The 22,158-nt window shown below is 36.9% G+C and overlaps 1 protein-coding gene across 2 annotated transcripts in view; it reads left to right on the plus strand.

The window, feature by feature from the left end:
• PCCA (propionyl-CoA carboxylase subunit alpha) overlaps window positions 1-22,158 on the plus strand; it is a 359,511-nt gene that overhangs the window by 153,932 nt on the left and 183,421 nt on the right. For both annotated transcript variants that reach the window (XM_081214648.1, XM_081214649.1), the window contains 4 exons: window positions 4,406-4,549; window positions 5,877-5,951; window positions 10,145-10,213; window positions 12,184-12,259. In XM_081214648.1, coding sequence (XP_081070774.1) covers window positions 4,406-4,549; window positions 5,877-5,951; window positions 10,145-10,213; window positions 12,184-12,259 — 364 coding nt within the window. The remainder of the gene's footprint in view (window positions 1-4,405; window positions 4,550-5,876; window positions 5,952-10,144; window positions 10,214-12,183; window positions 12,260-22,158) is intronic.

Below are 22,158 nucleotides of genomic sequence, written 5' to 3' on the forward strand. Positions count from 1 at the left end.
TGCATTTGAAGCAACAAATTAGTAAGACAGAGTGGCAAGAGGTCTACACAAACACTGACAATAGTGACAGTTTGATGGTGACTAAGAAGACTAAATTAAAATAGCAAATAGATCTATAAAAAGCTGGCTGACTGTGACCATCTAATGTAGGTGTATAGAACTATACATACTCATTCTAGATCTTGAGTGTGATTATGTATCATAATAAGGCATTTGATGATTGTAGTTGTTTGTATCTGTTTGAACAAAAGATTCATGGCGAGATAGGGGCATTGCCAGTACAAACTGATTTATAAGCTACTAATAGAACCTGCAGAGTAGCACTGACTTGATGAATATATCCCATTCAATAATTTGCCTTTGAGGATTCAGAAATTCTAACTTGGATGGGCTTGTATGTGTATGTATTCTCTCTGTCTGTCTGTCTATGGCTAGGTATTACTTTTGCTGACTAAATCACAAGATTTATATACTAGAATGTCAATATATTCATCTCTAATGCACATTCATACTATCTGGTGGATCCCTCATTCATATGTTTCTTGGAACTAGCACACATTTCTGTTGAATAGGGAAATCATGTATGAAGACCAAAAATTTGTTTGGTGAGCACAGAGTCACATAAGGGAATTGAGTTTTGTATTTTGAATGTTTGTGTTTTGAAGCTTTAGAAAAGGCATTGTTTCTAAGCCTGTGTTCTGTGGAAGTCTCAGTCCATAAAGATAGTCTGCAAGAGAAGGTATGTGGTGACATAAGTGTTGTACGGTCTCCTCCTAGAGTCCCGAGGCATTTTCACAGATGAGTGGGTCTGAGGAGTCTTTTCTTAAATAAGCCTGTTGAACTTCAGGTAACTCAGTGTTTCCCAGAGAGAAGTCACTCAGAAACCTTGTCCCCCACCCTTCCCCCCACATACTAGCCCTCAGTATAGATGTTTATTAGCATCATACTATCAGAGGTAGTTTTTTCTTCTCGGTTGGACAAGGTAAACTTGTTGGCTTACCAGAGGCCAGTCTTGGAGTCTTTTTTTCTTTTTATAACCTTTTGTTCCAGTTAGCCACCTTTACTTTCCATTGATCTTACCTCCCTGCCTTCCTTTTTCCTTTCCTTTTCTTTCTTTCTTTTTTTCGTAGTTCACTAGTTTTATTGTCTGTGGATAAACAAGGGAAACATTTGGAATATCTGAGGATAAATAAGGGACAACAGGCTGCGTGCTCGGAGAGTTCACAGTCATTTTTTTATATCTCAGCATTTCGGAAGCTTCTAGGCCTTTCATTCTTCTTCCTGCGTTGACTTTTGGGCCTCAAAGTCCTGCAGGGGTAGGTTCTCCAGGCAAGAACAGGGTATCCCTGGCCTTTTGTCTTTAAACTAGATTTTTATTCAAGGGCTAGAGGATAGTATTTTAATGACATTTTAAAATCATTCATTGAATTATATTTTGGCCTGTCAGCCATTTTGTCTCTTTGTAACCTCTGCTCTTATCTCTTAAGCATTGAATTTAACTTGCACAGGGAAACTATGCCTAAATTCTCAGGGATGGGGGATAGACATGGTTATTTAGTCAGTGTTACATTTACAAGATTCCTGATGATAATAATACAGGGTCTAAAGGAAATGTGTCACACATCCTATTAGATAACTTCAGAATTCTATTAAAATGTATTTAGAAAGATTTCTTTCAAAAATGTTTAAAATTGTTTTACTTTAAAAAGACATATTACTGTTACCTGAAAAATTCAGGTACATCAGACTACTTTGTATACTTTAACAATACTTGAACCTAAGTGGATATTTTTTTTAAAATTCTTTAATGATTTTGTCTTTAGCAGCTAGTTATTAGTTTACTTATCTACTTACTTTATTTTGAAATACTTGCAGCTCACTAATTAAGATCGTAAAATGTTGTGTTACTGTTATGTAACTCTAAGTTGGATTAAAGTGGGTCCATTTTTAGATTCTATTCAATACAGGTCTAATAAACTTTTTTTCCCTGCACATTATAGGGAGGTCTTCTAAGGTGAAACAGAGGCTTACAATGAATTTTCGACTGACCAAATCTTTAGACTTAGTAATAATGTATTTTGTAAAAGACAGCAGCTCATAATTATATAGCTATTTATGTTAACTACGTTCTTTCGTATACATTTTTCCACGAGGAAGAACAGGAAGGCCATATCGCCTCTGGAGTGACATAAATTCCAACCCTGCCTCTACCACTTACTATAGATGTGACTCTGGATTTGCTGCTCATTCATTCAATGTATATTTATTTGTCTACTATATAGTATGTACTTTTCTGGGCACTAGATGTAGAAGAATGAAATTAAATCATTCTCTGAGCTTTTAAAATTGTTTTCTCACTTAACAAAGATATGTGGATAGTACTGATATAGAGCCCTTGGGCACATAGTAGGTTCAGCTCTTGAATAGTTATGGTGGTAAGATGCTTTCTCACATGAAATTTGTTTCTAGCACTAGTAGAGGGGCTTTACAGTCGTTCCTTTCTTATTATATTTATCATATAGAATCTTGTTTCTTCGGACTTCCCTGGTAGTGCAGTGCTTAAGAATCTGCCTGCCAATGCAGGGCACATGGGTTCAAGCCCTGGTCTGGGAAGATCCCACATGCCGCTGAGCAGCTAAGCCCGTGCACCACAGCTACGGAGCCTGTGCTCTAGAGCCTGCGAGCCACAACTACTGTAGCCCGTGTGCCTAGAGCCCATGCTCCACAGCAAGAGAAGCCACTGCAATGAGAAGCCCGCACACCGCAACGAAGAGTAGCCCCGCTCGCTGCAATGCAGCGAAAAAATAAAATAAATAAATAAATTAAAAAATCTTGTTTCTCTCAAAACCATAGTTTGCTTCCAAAAGTATATTGATATATTCTAAACTATCTAATAAGATCTTTTCTTAGTGTCACATTTATTTTACAAAGGGTCGATGCTTATTTTAGTGATGATTTGTCATTAAAATTATGTCAAAATGTCTTAAAATGTTGTTGAAACTGTAAACAAACTCATAACACACACAGAGCTAATTATGGATCCCATCTGTTTATTTTTACAAAGCTTTTTTTTTTTTTAAAGACCATGGCATTGTCTGCTTATGATAAGCTTCAAGATTATTATAATGACTAAGTCCTGTCCTTCAATTAGTGTAGTTGAAGATGGGAAGACAGTTCGTTTGTTCATTGACCTTTTCCTGTGTCAGAGTGTATGAAATATGACATGTCATGATAAAGACACTCTTGTGAAGTGCATTTAGAACATGCGTAATTTTTATGAGAAAAGAAATTGGTATCAAAGCAGCAGATGTGGCCAAAGTTTAATTTAAATTTTCAAAACGTATTCAAGGTTTTACATGACAGATTATCTACTCTTGACCAGTGCCAAAGTGGCTTTATTTTAGCTCAGTTAAGTTTAGGATCTTGTAAGCAGTCGATCAGATGTCTAAGGATGTGTATGTCTGTTAGTATTCCTGTGTGTCTCTGCCTGTTTCTGTATATGTGTATCCTGTGTGGTAGTGTGGAAGGCCGGGGATCCCCACCACAGCATCATCCACAGTAGTTATCAGCAGTTTGCTGAGGGAGCAGTGATTCCACTGGCTCAGGTTTGTTACTGCGCATGCTAAGCACTCCCCACGTAGGTCTGGAGGGAAAACAACCTGCAGGACCCATCTGCTCCTTTCTGCTATGCTGCCTTGATGTAAGAGTACGCAAGTCTGGTTGCTTGTCAGGACAGGTTAGTGAAAGCATGCAAGTGGGTAAAACTCAGGAGAGACTAGTGCTTTGGAAAATCATAAGCTGCCTCTACAGATGCCATGCTAAGTGTAGCAGAATAGGTTGATTATCAGCCACATTGAGGATTGTAGCTAAATATGTAATTTTCAGGTAAGAATTAGTTTCAGAGTTAAAAGTGTTAAACATTGTTGGACCACATCTAAATAAAAACTGGGAAAAGTAGTACAGATAGTTTACAAATAATTTTGGGGTGTCATTTTTCTTACCCAGCTTTGTACTATATGGTGTTGATTCTTTAATTTTATTCTCTTAGATCGTTTTAAAGTCAAATATGGGGACTTCCTTGGTGGTCCAGTGGGTAAGACCACCAATCCAGTGCGCTCCCAGTGCACGGGGCCCGGATTTGATCCCTGGTCTGGGAGCTAGATCCTCCATGTGTCCTGCAACTAAGAAGTATGCATGCCCCAACTAAAGATCCCGCGTGCCACAACTAAGACCCAGTGCAGCTGAAAAATAAAATAAAATTAAAAATTAAAAAAATAGTCAAATATGATTAAATATTAAATATAATTAACCTCATTTTACCCAGGAATTGTTGACACTGTTCTTGCTTATTTCTACTTATTTACCTTTTCCTACAACTGTTGACTGGCACATCTCGGCCTTGCAGGTTGAGCATCCTGTCACAGAATGCATTACTGGCCTGGACCTAGTCCAAGAAATGATCCGTGTTGCCAAGGGTTACCCTCTCAGGCACAAACAAGCTGATATTCCCATCAACGGCTGGGCAGTTGAATGTCGGGTTTATGCCGAGGTAAAATGAATGATGTTGGGAGGAAGGATGGTGGTTGTGTCCTGAGTTATGGGACCACATATAGCTAAACAGCAAGGTAAACTTAGGGTTTTATACCTTGTGTCAAGGATTTGATTATGTAACCCAGAAATGAACCAGAAAAAAAGGTTAGATCATTTTAACGTAACTCAAAATAGTTTTAAAGGATTGAGTTTAATTAATTTTCATGTGTTTTTTTCTGGTTGGAGGAATAGCTACTAATCAGTTTAAAGGAGAAAGAAAGCATTAGTTAAATATTGTTGGGCTTGAATGGACCATGGTTTTTGTTTTTGCTTATTTTCAAACCACATTCGAAATGAAAAGGGGCATTTGTTTCTCTCTGTGTGTGTGTGTGTGTGTGTTTTAAAGAGCTACCTTAGTTACACATCAGTTGTTAATTCAGTGTTTAAATTTTTTCCAACAGTTTTTTCCCTAATAATTTTATCTCTTATGATTATGTAAAAATAACAACTAAAATTTAAACTGCAAAGCTTCAATTCATAGTTTTAATTATGGATTTAACTCAAAAACTCTCAGTTAAATACTTTAATATTATTTTATAATTAATCAGATAAAGCAGTCAACATCTGAAAATGCTTTTTTTTCAAATGGTTAAAACAAAAATGCAAGGAAACATTTATACCATCTTTTACTTTTAGACATTGAAGCCTATCTGTAAAATAAAAAACAAATTAGTAGTATCTGTGTTTAAAATTCTGGAAGTTTTTTTGAAATTTTTTTAAGGATCTTGAGAAATATCTATGGCTTGGTTATATTATATTTTAAGTGGTATTCTTTTCTTTCCTATTGTTATAACACTGAACTTACTATTTATTCTGATCTAAGATATTTACAAATGGAGCATATATCTAGTCGCACATGCAAAGTTACTTTTCAGGTCTTTGAAGAACTAAAATGCTCAAATTTTACCATATGTGAGCTGTTTTGAGAGTAAGAAAAACAAATATCTTTAGTGCACTACATTTGTTGTTCTGAACTTGAGTATGTTTTGATGTAGCTCCTAGGTTATTTTATTCTTGCCCAAGGCATTCTAAGAAGATTTATAGAAAGTTGGAATTTTACCATTTTCAATAAAGTATGATCAAGGTCAGGCTAAATTCTGGTTACAGTTCTGTTTGATTTTTAAATACATTTCTAAGTTGTCTGGAGTGAGGATAAGACAGTAATATTCTGAAATCTGTGATTTGGTAAATAGGCCTATAAATGCTTCTTCATTGTATAAATATGTAACCTTACTTGTGCTGATTTATATTTCAAAGACTGTGCTTCCTGTCCTTTGAACTTTCAGGACCCCTACAAGTCTTTTGGTTTACCGTCTATTGGGAGATTGTCTCAGTACCAAGAACCAATACATCTACCTGGTGTAAGTCATTAAGCTGTAATATGAAGTGAGGGGTTAAAAATCTTGATTTATGTCACACTTTTATGTTAAAGCATGTCAACACCAAAGGGTATAAATTGGATGACAAGTGAAATTCATGGGGAATCACAGTTTTTTGTTTTTTCATATTTTGTACTGTATGATGTTCAGGAAAGTCAGAATTCACCTAACAGGGCAAGTCTGGAGACATCTGACTTCTAAATAAATGATAGTTTACAGTGTTCCCAATTCTTCTGAAAATCGTAGTGAAGAAGATTCATGGAATCCTAAGAATGGGAAATGACATTTCCGTGTTACAATTTAATCTTTTCAATAAATCTAATCCTGCTTCCCTGTATAGTCAGATGTCAAGAAATCAAGCACAAAATCAGCTCGTTAATCTAAACGGATTAAGGAAAACAAAATGTACCTCTTTCTATTAAGTGTCAAAGACTTTAAGAAGTACATATTATATACACCAGTTAAAGAAAAGTGATCACTGTCCACTTTATTTATACTTCTTGTTTAATAGCTGTTCTTTAAATAGTTTTGTTGCATGAAAAGAACAAGGACATACCCTTTATCTTAATCAAGGTAATAAGTGCATATATATATGACATTATGTTAGCTAGTGGATGACAAGGCTGTACCATCTGTGAATATGATTATTCAGTTTGATTACTGGCATGAAGATGGTGAAAGATTACAGGAAGAATTCTAAATTTGAAGATGTTATTGGATATATGATTTATTTCACTTTTTAAATTGTTTTTGCCCATGTGCTTTCTAAAGGGACTTGACCCTTTCTAGGCTCAGAGACTCCATGCTGTGTTCAAAGCCTGAAGGCAGAAGAAAAATTGTAAAGATTTAACAGGCATTATGTGACATTAAATAGCAGATGAGAAAACAAGTATCATAGGGACATATCTAAACATTTTTTTAATCAAACAAAAAAGTATTAAATAAGAATTCATAATGATTACTATAGTTGTTAGAAGTTTTCACCATGTTGTAATAGCTAACAGGATGTCAAACATTTTGCCCTTGCAAGTTTTTGCAATTTGCAATTTTCAAACGTGAGACCTGTTGAAAGTACAAGTGATAATGGACAAACTGTACCCCCTACAGTCTTTGTCCCACCAAATCTTTCTTCAATTAATGCTGCAGCAGGAGCTTTATGTAATAACATTTGCAGTTGTGAGCCATCCATAGAAAGAAAAAACAATTAAAATGCCTTAAATGTTCTGCTTACTGCTGTTATTTGCTTGTGTGAATGTTGCATGTCAGCTAAATGGACCAAGGAATAGATAAAGTGATTGGGTGCGGGAGAGTGCACACTAAGCTTTGTCTATCATTATTGCTGGGAGCAATCAAATTGATGTCAGCAGGACAGTAGATGCGCTGACAGCTGTAATTATGTATCTCCATGGTGATCACTTTTGGCCTGTCATGGAGGCCCATGAGTCCCCTCCCTTGGAAGCATTTAATCAGATTGGGCTGTCACTTGTCAGGTAGACATGGCGGGCTGGGAGTTGTGCTGAGGGGGAGAGGTGAATCAAGAATGAAGGGTGGGAGCTGGCTGATAGTTTCACAGGGTCCACTGTGTGAAGAAAGACATTTAAATTATGCCTGAGGTTTCTGAGCAATGGTTTGAGACTCATACACAGGTGCTTGGGTGGTGGTGGTGGTAGTTTTTCTTCCTTGCCTTCTTAAACTAGATTAGTTTTAACTCAGGAGATCCTTTGCAGCTCTTAACCGTTTTTGATCACAGGAATACATACTTCAGAGTTAACTTCTGGTTTGTGTTTTTCACATTCTTCTCTAAGCCTCCTATTAGCTTATGTGGCAAAGATGAAGATTTTCTTATCTTTGATCACTGTATTTTGTAAATTTGTTATTTTCAGACTGCAATTTTTTTTCTGCTTAGAAATTTGGTTACAATTCCACTTGACTTTATTCTTAAAGCTTTTAGTGCAAAAGCTAAAATATATTTTTTGGTATAAGCTTTGTTTCAGTGGAGGAATGGAGACTTAATTTTAATTCATTTGTTAGACTTTTTTTTGAATTCTGATTATCATTTGGAAAAAGCTGCATAGACAGTAAATTGTAAGTCAGTTTTCATGCTTTGTTACAGTTTTAAATTGGAAATGTTGATTTGCTTATACAAAGATATGTGTTGATTATATTTAATACATCTTTATTTTACCATATATATTTTTAAATTAAAATGACATACCTTCTGTGATGATAATTTTATTAAATAACAAAGACATAGTTATATCTAAGAGCCCTAGGTAACTTAACTTTTAGTCTGGTGTTATTCAAGGTAACTAAAGTTTTAAGTTACTATAGGAGAATGTAAAAAAATATTCTTTATTGTCTGTTATTTCACTAGTGGGTTGAACATCAAAGTTCCACAGTAGCTTTGTAGCAGTTTATGTAGCAAATAGTAGCATATGTTTTAAGTCAAAAGTTTTAGAACTTGTACCAATCTCAGTTTTAAACACAGCTTTAGCAAGCATGCTATGGTTTTAAATAATACATGGTGGTAAAATTAGCTCTTTAACTTTTGGCTACTACAATTAAAAAAATGCAAGTTCAGAGATGTCTTTTCTGTTATGTAACTTGATCACCAGTTGTCATTTTGGGGCAATTTAAATGTGTCTAGGAGGTAGATTATGGTATTATTGCTTTCACAGCTGCCCCATTAATTCTTTTCTAGTTTTTATAAACACTGTGAATTTCATAGAACTTCAGTTGATGTCCTGAAGTGTGTTTTCAGAAAATAGAAAGCCAAATATATGTTTTAAGTGTGCTGAATGATTTTCATTTAGAATGAAGATTTTCATATATTATGAATGCAAATATAAATATCCATATTTTTTCATGAGTTGTTTGCAAATACAGAAATAAAAGCATTCTGGGTATGTGTTATCTTCTAAAACCTTACAAAGAATAACAGTAGTATGATTTTTTTTTTAAGAGAATGAAACTGTGGCTTATCTTTTGATGTCATCGTATAATAAAGCCATCATCGAACCCTCATGTGGATATCCTAGACAAGAGGTTCTACATGTGGTCCCTTGATAATTGCCTAAATTAAAATATTAAAGGCCTAACAGCCGCTGTGTTGACCTTTTTCTGCCTTGCTGCAGACAGATGAGCTGCTGTTTATTAGGAAGGCTTCTTCCCACAGGTGAAGAGCTGTGTGAGCTTTGCTCTTCTCTTCCCACCCCTTTACCATGTTGGGCATCAAAGTCCTGCTCTTCTAGCAGCTTCCATTAAATTCTTCTATCCTCACACCCCCTAGGACATGCTGGACTATCTTAACTATTTTGATTAGCTTTTAAATACTTCAGATTCCAAAACTTAAGCACAATAATTTAACAAATATTTCATCCTCAGCAACTGCTCATTTTAAAGTTTTACATGGCTAACCTCTGTGCCTTACTGCTGGTATCAAACAGGGAGATGAAAACAAGAATCAGCGATGTACTAGCTAACTTGTTGGCTGGTTAACAGCAATCAGGTTCTTCAAAAGAATATTTTGAACTTGTGCTATTTTTTTTCCCCCCGTGAAAATCACAAAATCAGAACTCTAATTGGGGCTGTGTCCTTACAAAGGAAAACCATGAGAAAAGCTGTATAAACATTAAAGTCTCGGGGGACTAACAGTAACAGAAAAAAACCGCGTTTTACAGTTGAGAGGGTGAGGCAAAAAAGGAAAGTGTTACAGACATGACAGCCACAGGACCAGTGCTCCTATGGAGCTGGTGAGCAGAGCTCCCGGGCCCTGCTGCATGGTTTGACTGGGGTCCGCACTGGAACTCTCGGAAGAGCAGCGTGGGGAGTGTGATTAGAAGGGGCATCGTTCATGCTCTCCTTCAGTTGGAAGACACCCTCAAATAGCTACAAACACATCCCACGAAAGTGATGTATAAAGTTTTTTTAGTTTGTTTGGGTTTTTTTTTGCTCTTTCTTAGTTCCTTCGTTTAGTGGGAGAAAAAAAATATGTGTTGTACTGTATAATAACAGATCAAGATAGTTTGGTCTCTATATTTTTAGATTGTTTTTCTACTTACTGGAAGCTGAAATGTTATTTGAGATTGAAATTATCCATCTTCTTCATGGAAATTAAATTTGTTGTTAGAAAGATAGCTTCATAATCTGAACTTTCTTTTCTTTCTTCCTCCCAGGTCCGGGTTGATAGTGGCATCCAACCAGGAAGTGATATTAGCATATATTATGATCCAATGATTTCAAAAGTTAGTTCGACTTCTTAATGGTTTCTTTCAGTTTTCTTCTGAAGAGACAATGGACATATATAATTTAAAAGTCTGGGAAAAGAAAAAGTCTGGAATGGGTACTTTATCTGAATCATGTGCTATAATTAAACAAATAATGATGCCCACAGATGGAAAAGTGAAAACTGAGCAGCTTTTCTTTCTCTTAAGAGAAATTTCGACATCATGTTAGTTGGCAACACTCCCTCCTCCCCAGTGAAATCACCCCATCACTCCAGCCACCACAGTAATAAGCTTAGCTAACCAGTGGCACCAACCCAGTCCGCTGCAGGGAGGAATTACGTTGCTTTCTGGCCAGTGAACATTGTCCAAGATGAAAGTATGAATGCAGGTGATGTCAAGGAGTTGAGGTGATAGGCTGTGTTTGTTAAAGGACTTTTCACCTTTTCTCTTCAGTTTTTATGAATTACTAATTACTTATGTAGATTTAAGATAATTAAATTTTGTGTAAGACTATAAGATGTCTTTTTGCTCCCTTTTTGAAATTTGACTTTTCAGAATATATTAACCAGTCTACTTAAAATTTTAGATCTTTTGACATTTTCAAATCTTATGATCTTATAAAGTGTAAAATTCTTACTATAGTGGTTGAAACTGGATTTTATTTAGAATATCCTATTTTTTCTAAAGTGATAGACCTGTATTGAAGGATGACTTCTTTACTAAAACCTCTATTTGTTTTTCTTTCCTTTTTTTTTTTTGACCATGACGAGTTGCTTGCGGAATCTTAGGTTTCCTGACTAGGGATTGAACCCAGGCCCCAGCAGTGAAAGCTCGGAGTCCTAACCACTGGACCACCAGGGAATTCCCAACTCCTATTTCTTAAGATTTTTCTTTCTTCCCAGTGTACTTTTTTATGTAGTTGTAGTAAACAACCCATTTTTTTCATTTTTCTTTTTTCACTTAAGTTTTTATACTAATATTGTTAAAGTGGACTTTAGGTATTTTGTTTGTTAGAGAAATACTATTTAATTAAAAAATAAAAAATACAAGGGCTTCCCTGGTGGCGCAGTGGTTGAGAGTCCGCCTGCCGATGCAGGGGACACGGGTTCGTGCCCCGGTCTGGGAGGATCCCACATGCCGCGGAGCGGCTGGGCCCGTGAGCCATGGCTGTTGAGCCTGCGCGTCCGGAGCCTGTGCTCCGCAACGGGAGAGGCCACAACAGTGAGAGGCCCGCATACCGCAAAAAAAATAAATAAATAAAATTAAAAAATAAAAAAAAATACAATAAAATATTATAGATATAGGGTTCCATTTTTAGATGAATACATTTCTGTTCAGAAAAATGGCCTGCAAATTAATTTTCAACCTGGCTTGATATTGAACAGCTAATTAAATGTAACAAAAAATTGGAAACTGTAGATTGACTAACATAGTAACCAGAAAAATATTTTACGAATAGTTCTTATTGCTAATTTATAAAAGGTCTAACACATATAAATAGGCACAAAATCATATAGAACAGTAAGATCTTTCTGTTTTTCTAATACAAGAACGCTTTGCTTCTGTGCTATATATTTTGTGTAAAATTAGCTATTCAGGGCGTCATACTTGAAAGGAGAGAAAAAAGAAATCTTGCCTAATCCTCCACTATCCCAGATGTTTATATCCCATCCTAAATGTTCACAATTTTGATATCTTTCATCTTAAATTTTTATATGCTTGTTTTTGTTACATTTTGGTTTACCTCAAATAGCTCTTTTCTGTGATAGTGAAATCTTGGAGAAAAGTCTGAAATAGCTTGATTCTAATATTTGTTTACTTAAAAAAATCTTAATTGACATCGTTTGTACTAAAAACGGAACCACTGTGAAATTTCAAAATATTTTCTGGAAATCTGTTATGAAATATTTTAATTTTTACTAGGATAAAATGTTTGACTTATAGATTGATCTATATATAAACTGTTTTGTTTGTTTGCTTGCTTTTAGCTAATCACATATGGTTCTGATAGAAGGGAAGCACTGAAAAGAATGGAAGATGCACTGGATAATTATGTTATTCGAGGTAAAAACAAACATTTGAGGTTATGTTATTATACATTGAGTCCAGGTCTAGAAAACAGCTTGAAGATTTATTAATTAGAGAATTCGATAGAACATTTGCTTACTATGCGTTTAAATAGAAATAAAAGCTTGAATTAAACTGACATACTAATTAAGAATAGGTATTTCATCTTCTGTAGCAATCATATACTTTCCATATACATCTGAAATTAAGTTATTTAATTAAACTTATGATTTATAACTTTTCCTGGATGAGCATTTAGTATTTTATAGACTTCATTCTGGAGTCTTTTATTGTCTAGTGCAGCTTGACAGCCAGTTTGCTCTATTATTGTCTTTGTTTTTTTGCTTGTATAGTTTTGAAGTATGAAACTTAAAAATGTATGGAGATTTAAACCATAGTGACCCACATTTGACTACTTTGAGAGTAGAGGGAATGGTTCTTTGCTTCTTTGAATTAGAGCAAACTATAAAATACTTTCTAGCAAATGCAATTCTCTTACCTCACGTACATACAGGATAATTCTAATGTGTAACGAAGTGTGATCCTACAAGCCTTTAGGGTGTGTAATGATAATGGTATTAGGAGGAGCCATTAAATTTAAATAATTAAAGTTACACTTGTTTCCTTTAAGGAGTGAATTACAGGATAAATTTTATTAGCAACTTTCATTAGTAATGAAAGATCATTTTACTTTAGCCCAACATAAATTATCATCAGCTTCAGAATAATGGAGTTTAATATCAAATTTAAAGTGTGAAATATAAGTTCACTTTGAATTGTGAATGAATACTGTGGGTCTAAGAACATCCGTAAGAAAGACTGGCTGTATAGTTTGGCTCTTTTCTGGTGGCTCACTAAATATAGCAGTGAGGCTGGGAGGCTATATTTTGGAGGCCGAAGGGGTGGGACGGTGGTGGAGTATGACTACCCAGCCCTTTTCAAGCCCACATGGAGCTATTCTGCAATTTCAAAAAGCCTCCTTTTGAGTGGATACAGCCCGTAGGTCGAAAGTCTTGACAAGTGACTGCAGCTTCGTGTGAATTAGAAAAAGTGCTCTATTCTCTGGATGTCTCCAGCCCTGAGACAGGGAGCCCAGCTTAGCAGTGGAGCATGTCAGACCCTTAACTCTGCCCCTCTGACCAGCTTCCTTTGTGCAGTGAACAGTTTGGACAACTGTACGATAGCGGCCCAGGACAATTCAGTGACTCTGTTTTTACACATCTACCTTGCCCTGCTAATTTTCATCTGTTGGTAGATAAGTCATGCAATCCTCACTTGTCGTCGTGTGTTCTCTTCCAGCTTTTCTTTTGTTAGGTCAGGAGAACTTTCTTCCCTCCCTTCCCTTTTACTGTCACCCTCTTTTCTTCCCATCTTTTAATTAGTGATGGTGATTGTATCTAATCTCATGTGCTAGTGATTCACCTCCATCCACGAAAGGAAAGCTTTCAAGTGAACCTAGGTGTAATTTTAAGAAGTACCATTAACATCCAGAGCCTCTAAGAATTTGAAAATTTCCCTTCACATTCTTTCTGGCTATTTCTCTAGCTCCTTTTTAGCCTTAACGGTAGAGTATTTTCTGGTTTTATAACTCTGCTGTGTTCTACCATAAGCAGCAGATGCATATTTTAGCTGTACATTGGTTAAGTAGGCCTTGAGAGGTCTGTTGCCCTACAGAAATAATATTGCCACAGAATTATTCTCGTGCATGTTTGGAGCACACATCTAATTTGTGTGTGTGTGTGTGTTTAACTATACATACATACATAGACATAAACAAGGCGCTTGGCAAGATTATTCCCAGAGGCCTTTAAAGTATTTGTAAGAGTTTTCTATATGTTCCCCCCCGCCCCCACCCTATCATTGAATTTTTTATTGTGGTTGTTGAATTATTAGATGGTGGTTAATTTAGGTTTCATTCTAATGAGCTTGAATGGTAAATTCATGAATCTGAGATAGTCGATCTGAGTAAGAATATTTTGTCGTATCATATCTCTATTAAACTTTGATTTTTTTTTATTAGTTTCTGCTCTATAACAAAGTGAATCAGTCATACATATACATCTGTTCCCACATCCCTTCCCTCTTGCGTCTCCCTCCCTCCCACCCTCCCTATCCCACCCCTCCAGGCGGTCACCAAGCACCGAGCTGATCTCCCTGTGAAACTTTGATTTGGTATAACATAGTGGCATGACATATGGGCAGTTTGTCAAAATATTAAGTTAGCATTGGTCCCACCTAAAAGTTTTTCTTCTACTGTGTCTGGCTTCTGAAAGGAATATTCTTTTATATTTACAGAATACACCTTTTTTTCTTTTTTCTTTTTTTTTTTTTTTTTTTGCGGTACGCGGGCCTCTCACTGTTGTGGCCTCTCCCGTTGCGGAGCACAGGCTCTGGACGCGCAGGCTCAGTGGCCATGGCTCACGGGCCCAGCCGCTCTGTGGCATGTGGGATCTTTCCGGACCGGGGCATGAACCCATGTCCCCTGCATCGTCAGGCGGACTCTCAACCACTGTGCCACCAGGGAAGCCCCATATATTTATATTTTTAAATGAGCATGTTTTCCACTAATTTATTTATTATACTTTATGTATAAGTACACAAGTTAGTATATTTTTTAATTCAGTGACTTAAATACAAAGTAGGCTTGCTATTATTCTCCTAACTTTAAATGTATCATGTGTAAAGCAAGATATATTTTACTGTGCAGATAGATTTTTCCAGGCTTGGTCTGAAATTTCTACCTTGATTTACTGTGATAGAATAGATAGAAATCAGACAGGCCTGGATTCATATCCTGTCCTGGATGCCATTTAGTAACTATGTGTCTCTGAATCTCACTCTCCACATTTAAGAGATGGAGTGTGAGTCTCTGCCTTATAAATTAGCGGTGAGGATTAAATGAGGTTCGATATGTAGAAGGGCTTGGCAACAGTGCTGCCTTGTGGAGTTCAGTAACTTTTGTTCCCATCTTCTCTTCTCCCTCTCATTATAGTTGCAAAACCACAGGTTTAAAAACTGTATGTCATAAATCATTATCAGTCAGTTGGTGTCATGTGAAATTTATTAAACCGTGGATAAGCCATATTGAAAGCCCATTTTAGGCCATTCCCAGTACTGTGTGCTGAGTTATATGCTTTCATTGTACCCCGTTCTACTGCTTATTCAAAGCATTTACCATAACTGTAATTAAAGCATTAGTTGTATAATTAATTGATAAATGTTGGATTTTCCCATAAGAGTATTAGGTACATGAGGGCAGTGATGGTGTTTATCTTGTTTATTTGTGTATTACTGGTGCTTAGCAGTTCCTGATACATGGTAGGTAATTAATAAATGTTTGTTGAATGAGTGAATGAATGAGTGAGAGATACTACTTTATTTCAAAGAGTTTCTAGTGTACTTGGTATGGAAAATACATAAGTGTAATATAAATTCATAGGTGCCATAATAGTGGAGTGAAAAAGTATAGTGGGAATTCAGAGGTGGAGAGGGTATCTTTCTTCTCACACCTCTCCCTTTTTGTCCTCTGAAAGTAATGTGAGTACTGCTTTAGGGCTCATAGGTGACTCTTTTGAGAATATTTTACTTGTGCTTCCTTAAAACGACTCATCAGAGGAGCAGTATTTTTAAAAAGACTGGTAACTTACCGTGTTGGTGAAGTAAAGGCGATGGGCACACTCAGGCATCTCTGAAGTATGACCTGCTGCTGTCTTCTGGGAAAATAAACTGGCACTAGGTGTTAAAAGTACATGTCCTTTCACCTAGCTGTTCAGTTTTTGGGAATCTACCCTATAGTGTTAAAAGACTGAATTGTGAGATGCTGTTTACAAGGACATTTACAGCAGCCTTGTTTGTAGTAGCCAAAATTCTGACCAGCCGCAGTGTCCACCAAATGGACATACATTCATTATAAAATACTGTGCAGCTGTGACTTGAAGTCATGTCTGTATGTATTATTAAAGTAGAAAAGCAGTTTGGAGAGTAATGCAAGCTTTTAGTTAAAACCTTCTTGTCCTAGGGCTTCCCTGGTGGCGCAGTGGTTGAGAGTCCACATGCCGATGCAGGGGACACGGGTTCGTGCCCCGGTCCGGGAAAATCCCGCATGCTGCAGAGCGGCTGGGCCCGTGAGCCATGGCCACTGAGCCTGCGCGTCCGGAGCCTGTGCTCCGCAACGGGAGAGGCCACAACAGTGAGAGGCCCGCGGACCACACACAAAAAAAACCTTCTTGTCCTAAAATATTTTTAGTTATGTTTAGATGAGCACAGAGAAAGACGTGGATATATACACATCATATTGAAATATATATTATTTTTTTAGCTCAAAAGAGGGAGGTGGTTCTTGATACATAGCCCCCAGACTTCTAAATTATAGGCATTTTCAAACCTAGAGAAAAGATGAATGGATAGTACTTTGCACATTGGTACACGCTTCATCTAGATGAATTGTTAAGCTTTTCTACATTTGCTTTTTTTCTCCATCTCTTCCTTTCTTTGTCTTCTCCCTCCCTTTCACCCTTCTCTCCTGTCTTTTTTCCTGAACTATTTGACAGAAAGTGTCAGACGTTATGACATATCACTCCTAAATACTTCAGAATGCATCTTAGGGGTAAGATTATGTTCCTCCAAAACCACAGTACCATTATCTCACCAAAGGAAAATTAGCAGCAATCTCATAATATCATCTAATGTACTGTCCGTATTGGAATTTCCCCAATTGTTCGCCACAGTGTGTTTTTTACCTGCTTTTTAGCCCCAGCATGGTCCAATCAAAGTTTATATTGGTTATGTCTCTTTATTTTCTTGCCCTCTTTGTATGTCTTAACATTAACTCTTCAGAAGAGTCAGGGGCAGTTGACATATAGAATGTCTTACATTCTAGATTGGAAGTTTCAGTATTGACCCAGAGAAGGCACTTGGGAAGTAAGCTGGAAAGACAGGGATTGCCGTTGGAAAGTGATGTATTTTGAATTGGTGATTTTGAAAGTGGTGCAGTTACTGAACATTAGGTGATTTCAGGGTGTGATTATGGGACCAGGTGGCTAAAGTGGAAGAACAGATTATTTGACATGAGATCCTAAGAACGGAGCCGAGATAGTGTTGTGTGGATCATCCACATGGGTGGTATGAGTTAGGAGCAGAGGGAAGGTCATGAGTTGGTAACATAAATTCTTTAGAGAATGTTGCACTGTGGCAAGGATGTTGAAAGATGACAGAGAATTGGAGAAGGTTTTCCTGACCAGAGAAAATAAACCTCAAGGAAACGGAAGTTTTTCCAAGGATTACAAGAGGTAATGTTTTGTAAGTGGCAGTGAGGGTTGAGGGCGTTGAGTATTTCAGGTGAGGGAAGGAGGTGAGTGGAATGTGCCATGAAGATGCCGGCTCCGTGGTAGACCCAACTGATCACGGAGCACGCTCTCAGAAGGTATTGTGGAAAGGTCTGGAAAAGAGGGAGCAGGTGTTTGGGGAGGGAGGAGGTAGTTGAGTTACTTGAGGTTTCGAGGATGGGCAGGGAAGCTTGTACTTCTGGTAATGGATGCAGAGACCCTGAAGTAACGGCAGTGAGCACTTGGGCTCAGAAAAGTGGTCTCAAAGGCATTCTGAGAGGGGGCTGGGTCTGTACACTTCATCTAGTTAACTTTTGAGTCTGTTTATTTTCCTCTGGCCCTGTAGTCCCAAGCCAACACTATCTGTATCATGGATGAGTGCGGTAGCTTCCTGATTGGGTTCTCTACAAGTACTCTTTACTGCATCAGTCCATTCTTCAGTATGCACAGAATAATCTTTCTAAAGTACAAAGCCAGTGATCACTTCCCTGCTTTAATGTCTTCCCATTGCCTCTGCATGGACTCTAGAGTCTGATTTATACCACTTTCTCTTAGGCCCCCTTTTTTCCTGCTTGATTGTTGTCTTCGTTTACTGGTATGCACCGTCTTCTTCCCACCTGAAGACCTTTCATAGTTAAGCTAGTCTAAGCAGTTGTGACAGTGAGAATCAAAAATGCAGTGACCTAAGAAAGATACAGTTTAATTTCCCTTCCATGTAACAGTTGAGAAAGGGGTTGTCAAGGGCCAGTAGGGTGACTCACACATTCACAGCAGATGGTTTTCATTTTGGGGCCCAAAGTGGCTGCTTTCATGCCCATCATCCAGCCTCAGCAGGAAGAGAGCAGGGACAGGGGAGTTCACGCTCACTGTTCTTCAGGGCATAACCTAGAAAGCACCCTTTATTTCTACTCTTGTCCTATTGGTGGTTAGTCTAGGTGGTCATGCCTAGATGCTCGGAAAATGGGAGATGTAGTTGATATGTAGCCATATCCTCAGGTAGAGTGTAGCATTTCTCTTATTAAAGGAAGGAAAGGAAAATAGATATTGGTAGACAACTAGGAAAAATAAGAATATATACATGTATCTGCTCATTTTTGGAAACACACACACGTACACAAGACCAGAACTAATAAGATGACATACCTATAGGAGGTGGAGGGATGATCTGGTGGAAGTGATTGGGGGATGGGAAGCAGTACATGCGATGAAAGGGAAAGACTTCTTTGATTATACATTTGTGTATATTTCTGACTTTTAAATCCATTTTAATATTTAAAAATAAATAAATAAAATCATTAATGTTCTAGTGGAAAAAACTCAAAATGGAATACAAACAAATGGACAGGACTATATGAATAATAAAATCATGCTGAAGGAGGGGGACAAAAAAAGCTAAATAACTTTTAGTAGTATTTTTACTGGAAACCCTTAAGGCAGAGATAAAATATGTATAAACAAATACTAAACTCTAGTTAGTAGGTTTGTTTTTCCTAGTTCATCGGTTAGCAGTTCTGAAACCAGTTTATGTATATTCTGGGACTGAGGAAATAAACACATGTATGATGGATAAGAAGAGCCAAGTTTCTCACTGTCAGAGAAAGGAGTTACAGATATGGGAATGGAAAAGTGTGGAATGAACCCCATGGTGTTGAATTGGAAGTTCAGTGTGAATTCATACTTCTTAACCTAGATTGAAGGATAAATATATAACTATATGTTACCACATTTGTAATTGTGTGTGTGTGCATACATACACATGCCCTCTAGCTGAGGATTTCTCAACTGCAGCACCACTGACGTCTGGGGTAGACACACCTTTGCTGCGGGGAGCGCTGTCCTGTCCTGTACATTGTAGGGTGTTTAGCAACACCCTTGGTCTCTACCCACTAAATGACAGCAACGTCGCCTCAGGCGTGACAGCCACATGCTTCCAGACATTGCCGTACATCCCCTGAGGGGACAGTCATGCCAAATGATTGAGAACTGCTGCCCTGCTGAGAGGTCATAGCAGCACTGACACCCAGAGCAAGGAGCACACCAAGCACCCAGGTCTTGTTTTCTGAATACCATCTCCCCATAAATGGAACCTGCACTCCTTGACAGAATGGCTCCTTTCAGGAAGAGTATAAGATGAGCCTGAAAGATCTTATATAAGAACGTAATCAAGTGTTCAAAAAATGGTAATGTGTCAAAAAGACACAGGAACCTGCTTTCAGGGGCTTCCGCTGGCCAATCTGGGAAAAACCTCAGCAACAAAATGAATAATGCTAGCAATAGATTAAAACCCATGAAATAAAATGTAAGTCCATGAGTTTATACTGATACAAATAGGTAAGAAAGATACGTGAGGGTGGAGCTCACAGCTTTTCCTTATAGTAGATTTTAAACTAACAAGTGTAGAAAAATCAGTACTTGGCAAACACCAAATTGTTTGGGTAAGAATCATCAATGATTGATGCTAAAATTAGTGGATGAAAGTATAATGAGAGACAGGTATTTGCTTAGTTTCATAATATCACCTCAGGTGATAACTAATTAATTACAATGGGACAAATAGTACCTTTAAAATGGAGAAACCTAGCAACCTACCCAAATGATTAAAATTAATATCACTGGTAATGGGACAAGTCAATATCATGCACCTCTTGATATGATGCACTGAAAAGTACACATTCTTTCTGTGATATTCTTGCAAAAAAATGTGTAACATGAATATAATCACGAGGAAACAGACAAACCAAACTGAAAGAAAGTGTACAATATAAATGGGTTGTACTCTCGAAAATGTCAAGGTCAGCAAACAAAAAAATGGATCAATTTATCTACATCAAAGGAAACTAAGGACACATGACAACTAAATGCAACGTGTGATCCTGGATTAGTTCCTGGACCAGAAAAAAAGTTTTCCCTTTGTAGTAAAGGTCATAAATAGGACAACTGGTGAAATTTGAATAAGGTCTGTAGACTAGATAATGATACTACTATCAGTGTTAATTTTTTGATCTGGTCATTGTACTGTGACTACAGAAGAGACTCAACTTGGTTTTAGGAAATGTACACTGAAGTATTTAGAGGTAAAGTACGTCTTATCTGCAACTTACCCTCAAATGTTTAAGAAAAAAAATTGTGTGTGTGTATACATAAAAAGAGAGAAAGAGACAATAAATGACAAAGCAAGTAAATGTGGTCAGATATTAACATTTGGAGAATCTGGGTAAAGGACATACAGTAACTCTTTGTACTGTTTTTGTGAATTTTCTATAATTCTGAAAATACTCCAGAATGAAAAGTTTTAAAAAATAAGTGAAGAGGAGCACGTGCTCCCCTCCTCCCAAAGCTAACATTCAGGGAATAAAAACAGAGAAGCATTTGTGATTTGTAGTTAAATATCATTCATCTGACTAAAGGATAGAGGGGTTAAAAAATTGTTTTATGAAGAACAGAAAGTGGACAGTTTACTGTTTAGTTTGATAACTGTTTAGTTGTTCAAATGATTTTTTCTTTTTTCCCGAGCTGATTGTGAGCTTTTGTTAAGATAAAGATTCTTTAGAGCAAAAATGTAATTTGGTTAAAGTTAATTTCTGAGTCCCCATGAAATACGCAGTGGCTTTTGGCCTCTGTTTGATCCTGGCAGTGTGTGCAGCTAATGTCTGGCCAGTGTTTTGGAACCAGCAGGCAGTCAGGAGAAAGCTGCTCCTAGGGGTCCTCTCTCTTCTGTGGCCTGGTCGTGATTTCCCATACAGATGGGACCTCATGAACTTTGGCACAGGTCATCCTCAATTCCCAGTCCAAATCTCAGAGTCATAATTTTTATGAGTATGTGATTAATAATACCGTAAAAGTTACAAACTAAGCCTGAGAGTACCTCTACTATCTGCTTATTGTTTGAACAACATCAGTTTATATAATAGCATTGTCTTAACTGAAACATGGAAAGTAAACTAAATACAAAATAGTAACTTTCAGATATGTAGGATATCTTTTAACAGTTCAATGCTTTTTTTATCCTTTATCTGATCTTTTGAGCTTTTAGATATAAAATAATTTTTGATTATTCCCTTATTTGGCTTTAGGCTTAATTAATGTAAAGTAGTTTATGGAGCAGTCAGTTGAGGGATCTAGATTTTGGTTGTCTGCCATTAGCCATTGTTTTACCTTACGGTCCTTAGGAAAGAATAATAGATAATGACTAGTAATATATAATATTGCATAGTAATATGTAATATTTTACTCAGAGAACGTTAAAGGGAAAATGCTCTTGTGTATTAATTTTATTCCTGAAACACTATTTAGCAAGGTAAAAGTCTATATTTTCATGCTGTATTTACTGTTCAAGTAGAAAGATTTTTAAAAGTCCATGCTTCGTTTGTGTGCTTGAGCAGCTCTGTTCTTTGATGTCCAAAATGTAAATTAATATTTGCTTATGATTCTTTTGAGTTACATTTTCTAAAATCACCTCTTTTTCAACTTTGAATATAGAATTAAAGTAGAGCATCATTTATCCTGTAAAACTGCATGCATTTAAGTTTTTTTGATGTCATGGTCATGAATTGATCACTGGCATCAGAAAAT

The sequence above is a fragment of the Mesoplodon bidens genome (assembly GCF_964165515.1).
Source record: "Mesoplodon bidens genome assembly, chromosome: 17".
Lineage (NCBI taxonomy): Eukaryota > Metazoa > Chordata > Mammalia > Artiodactyla > Ziphiidae > Mesoplodon > Mesoplodon bidens.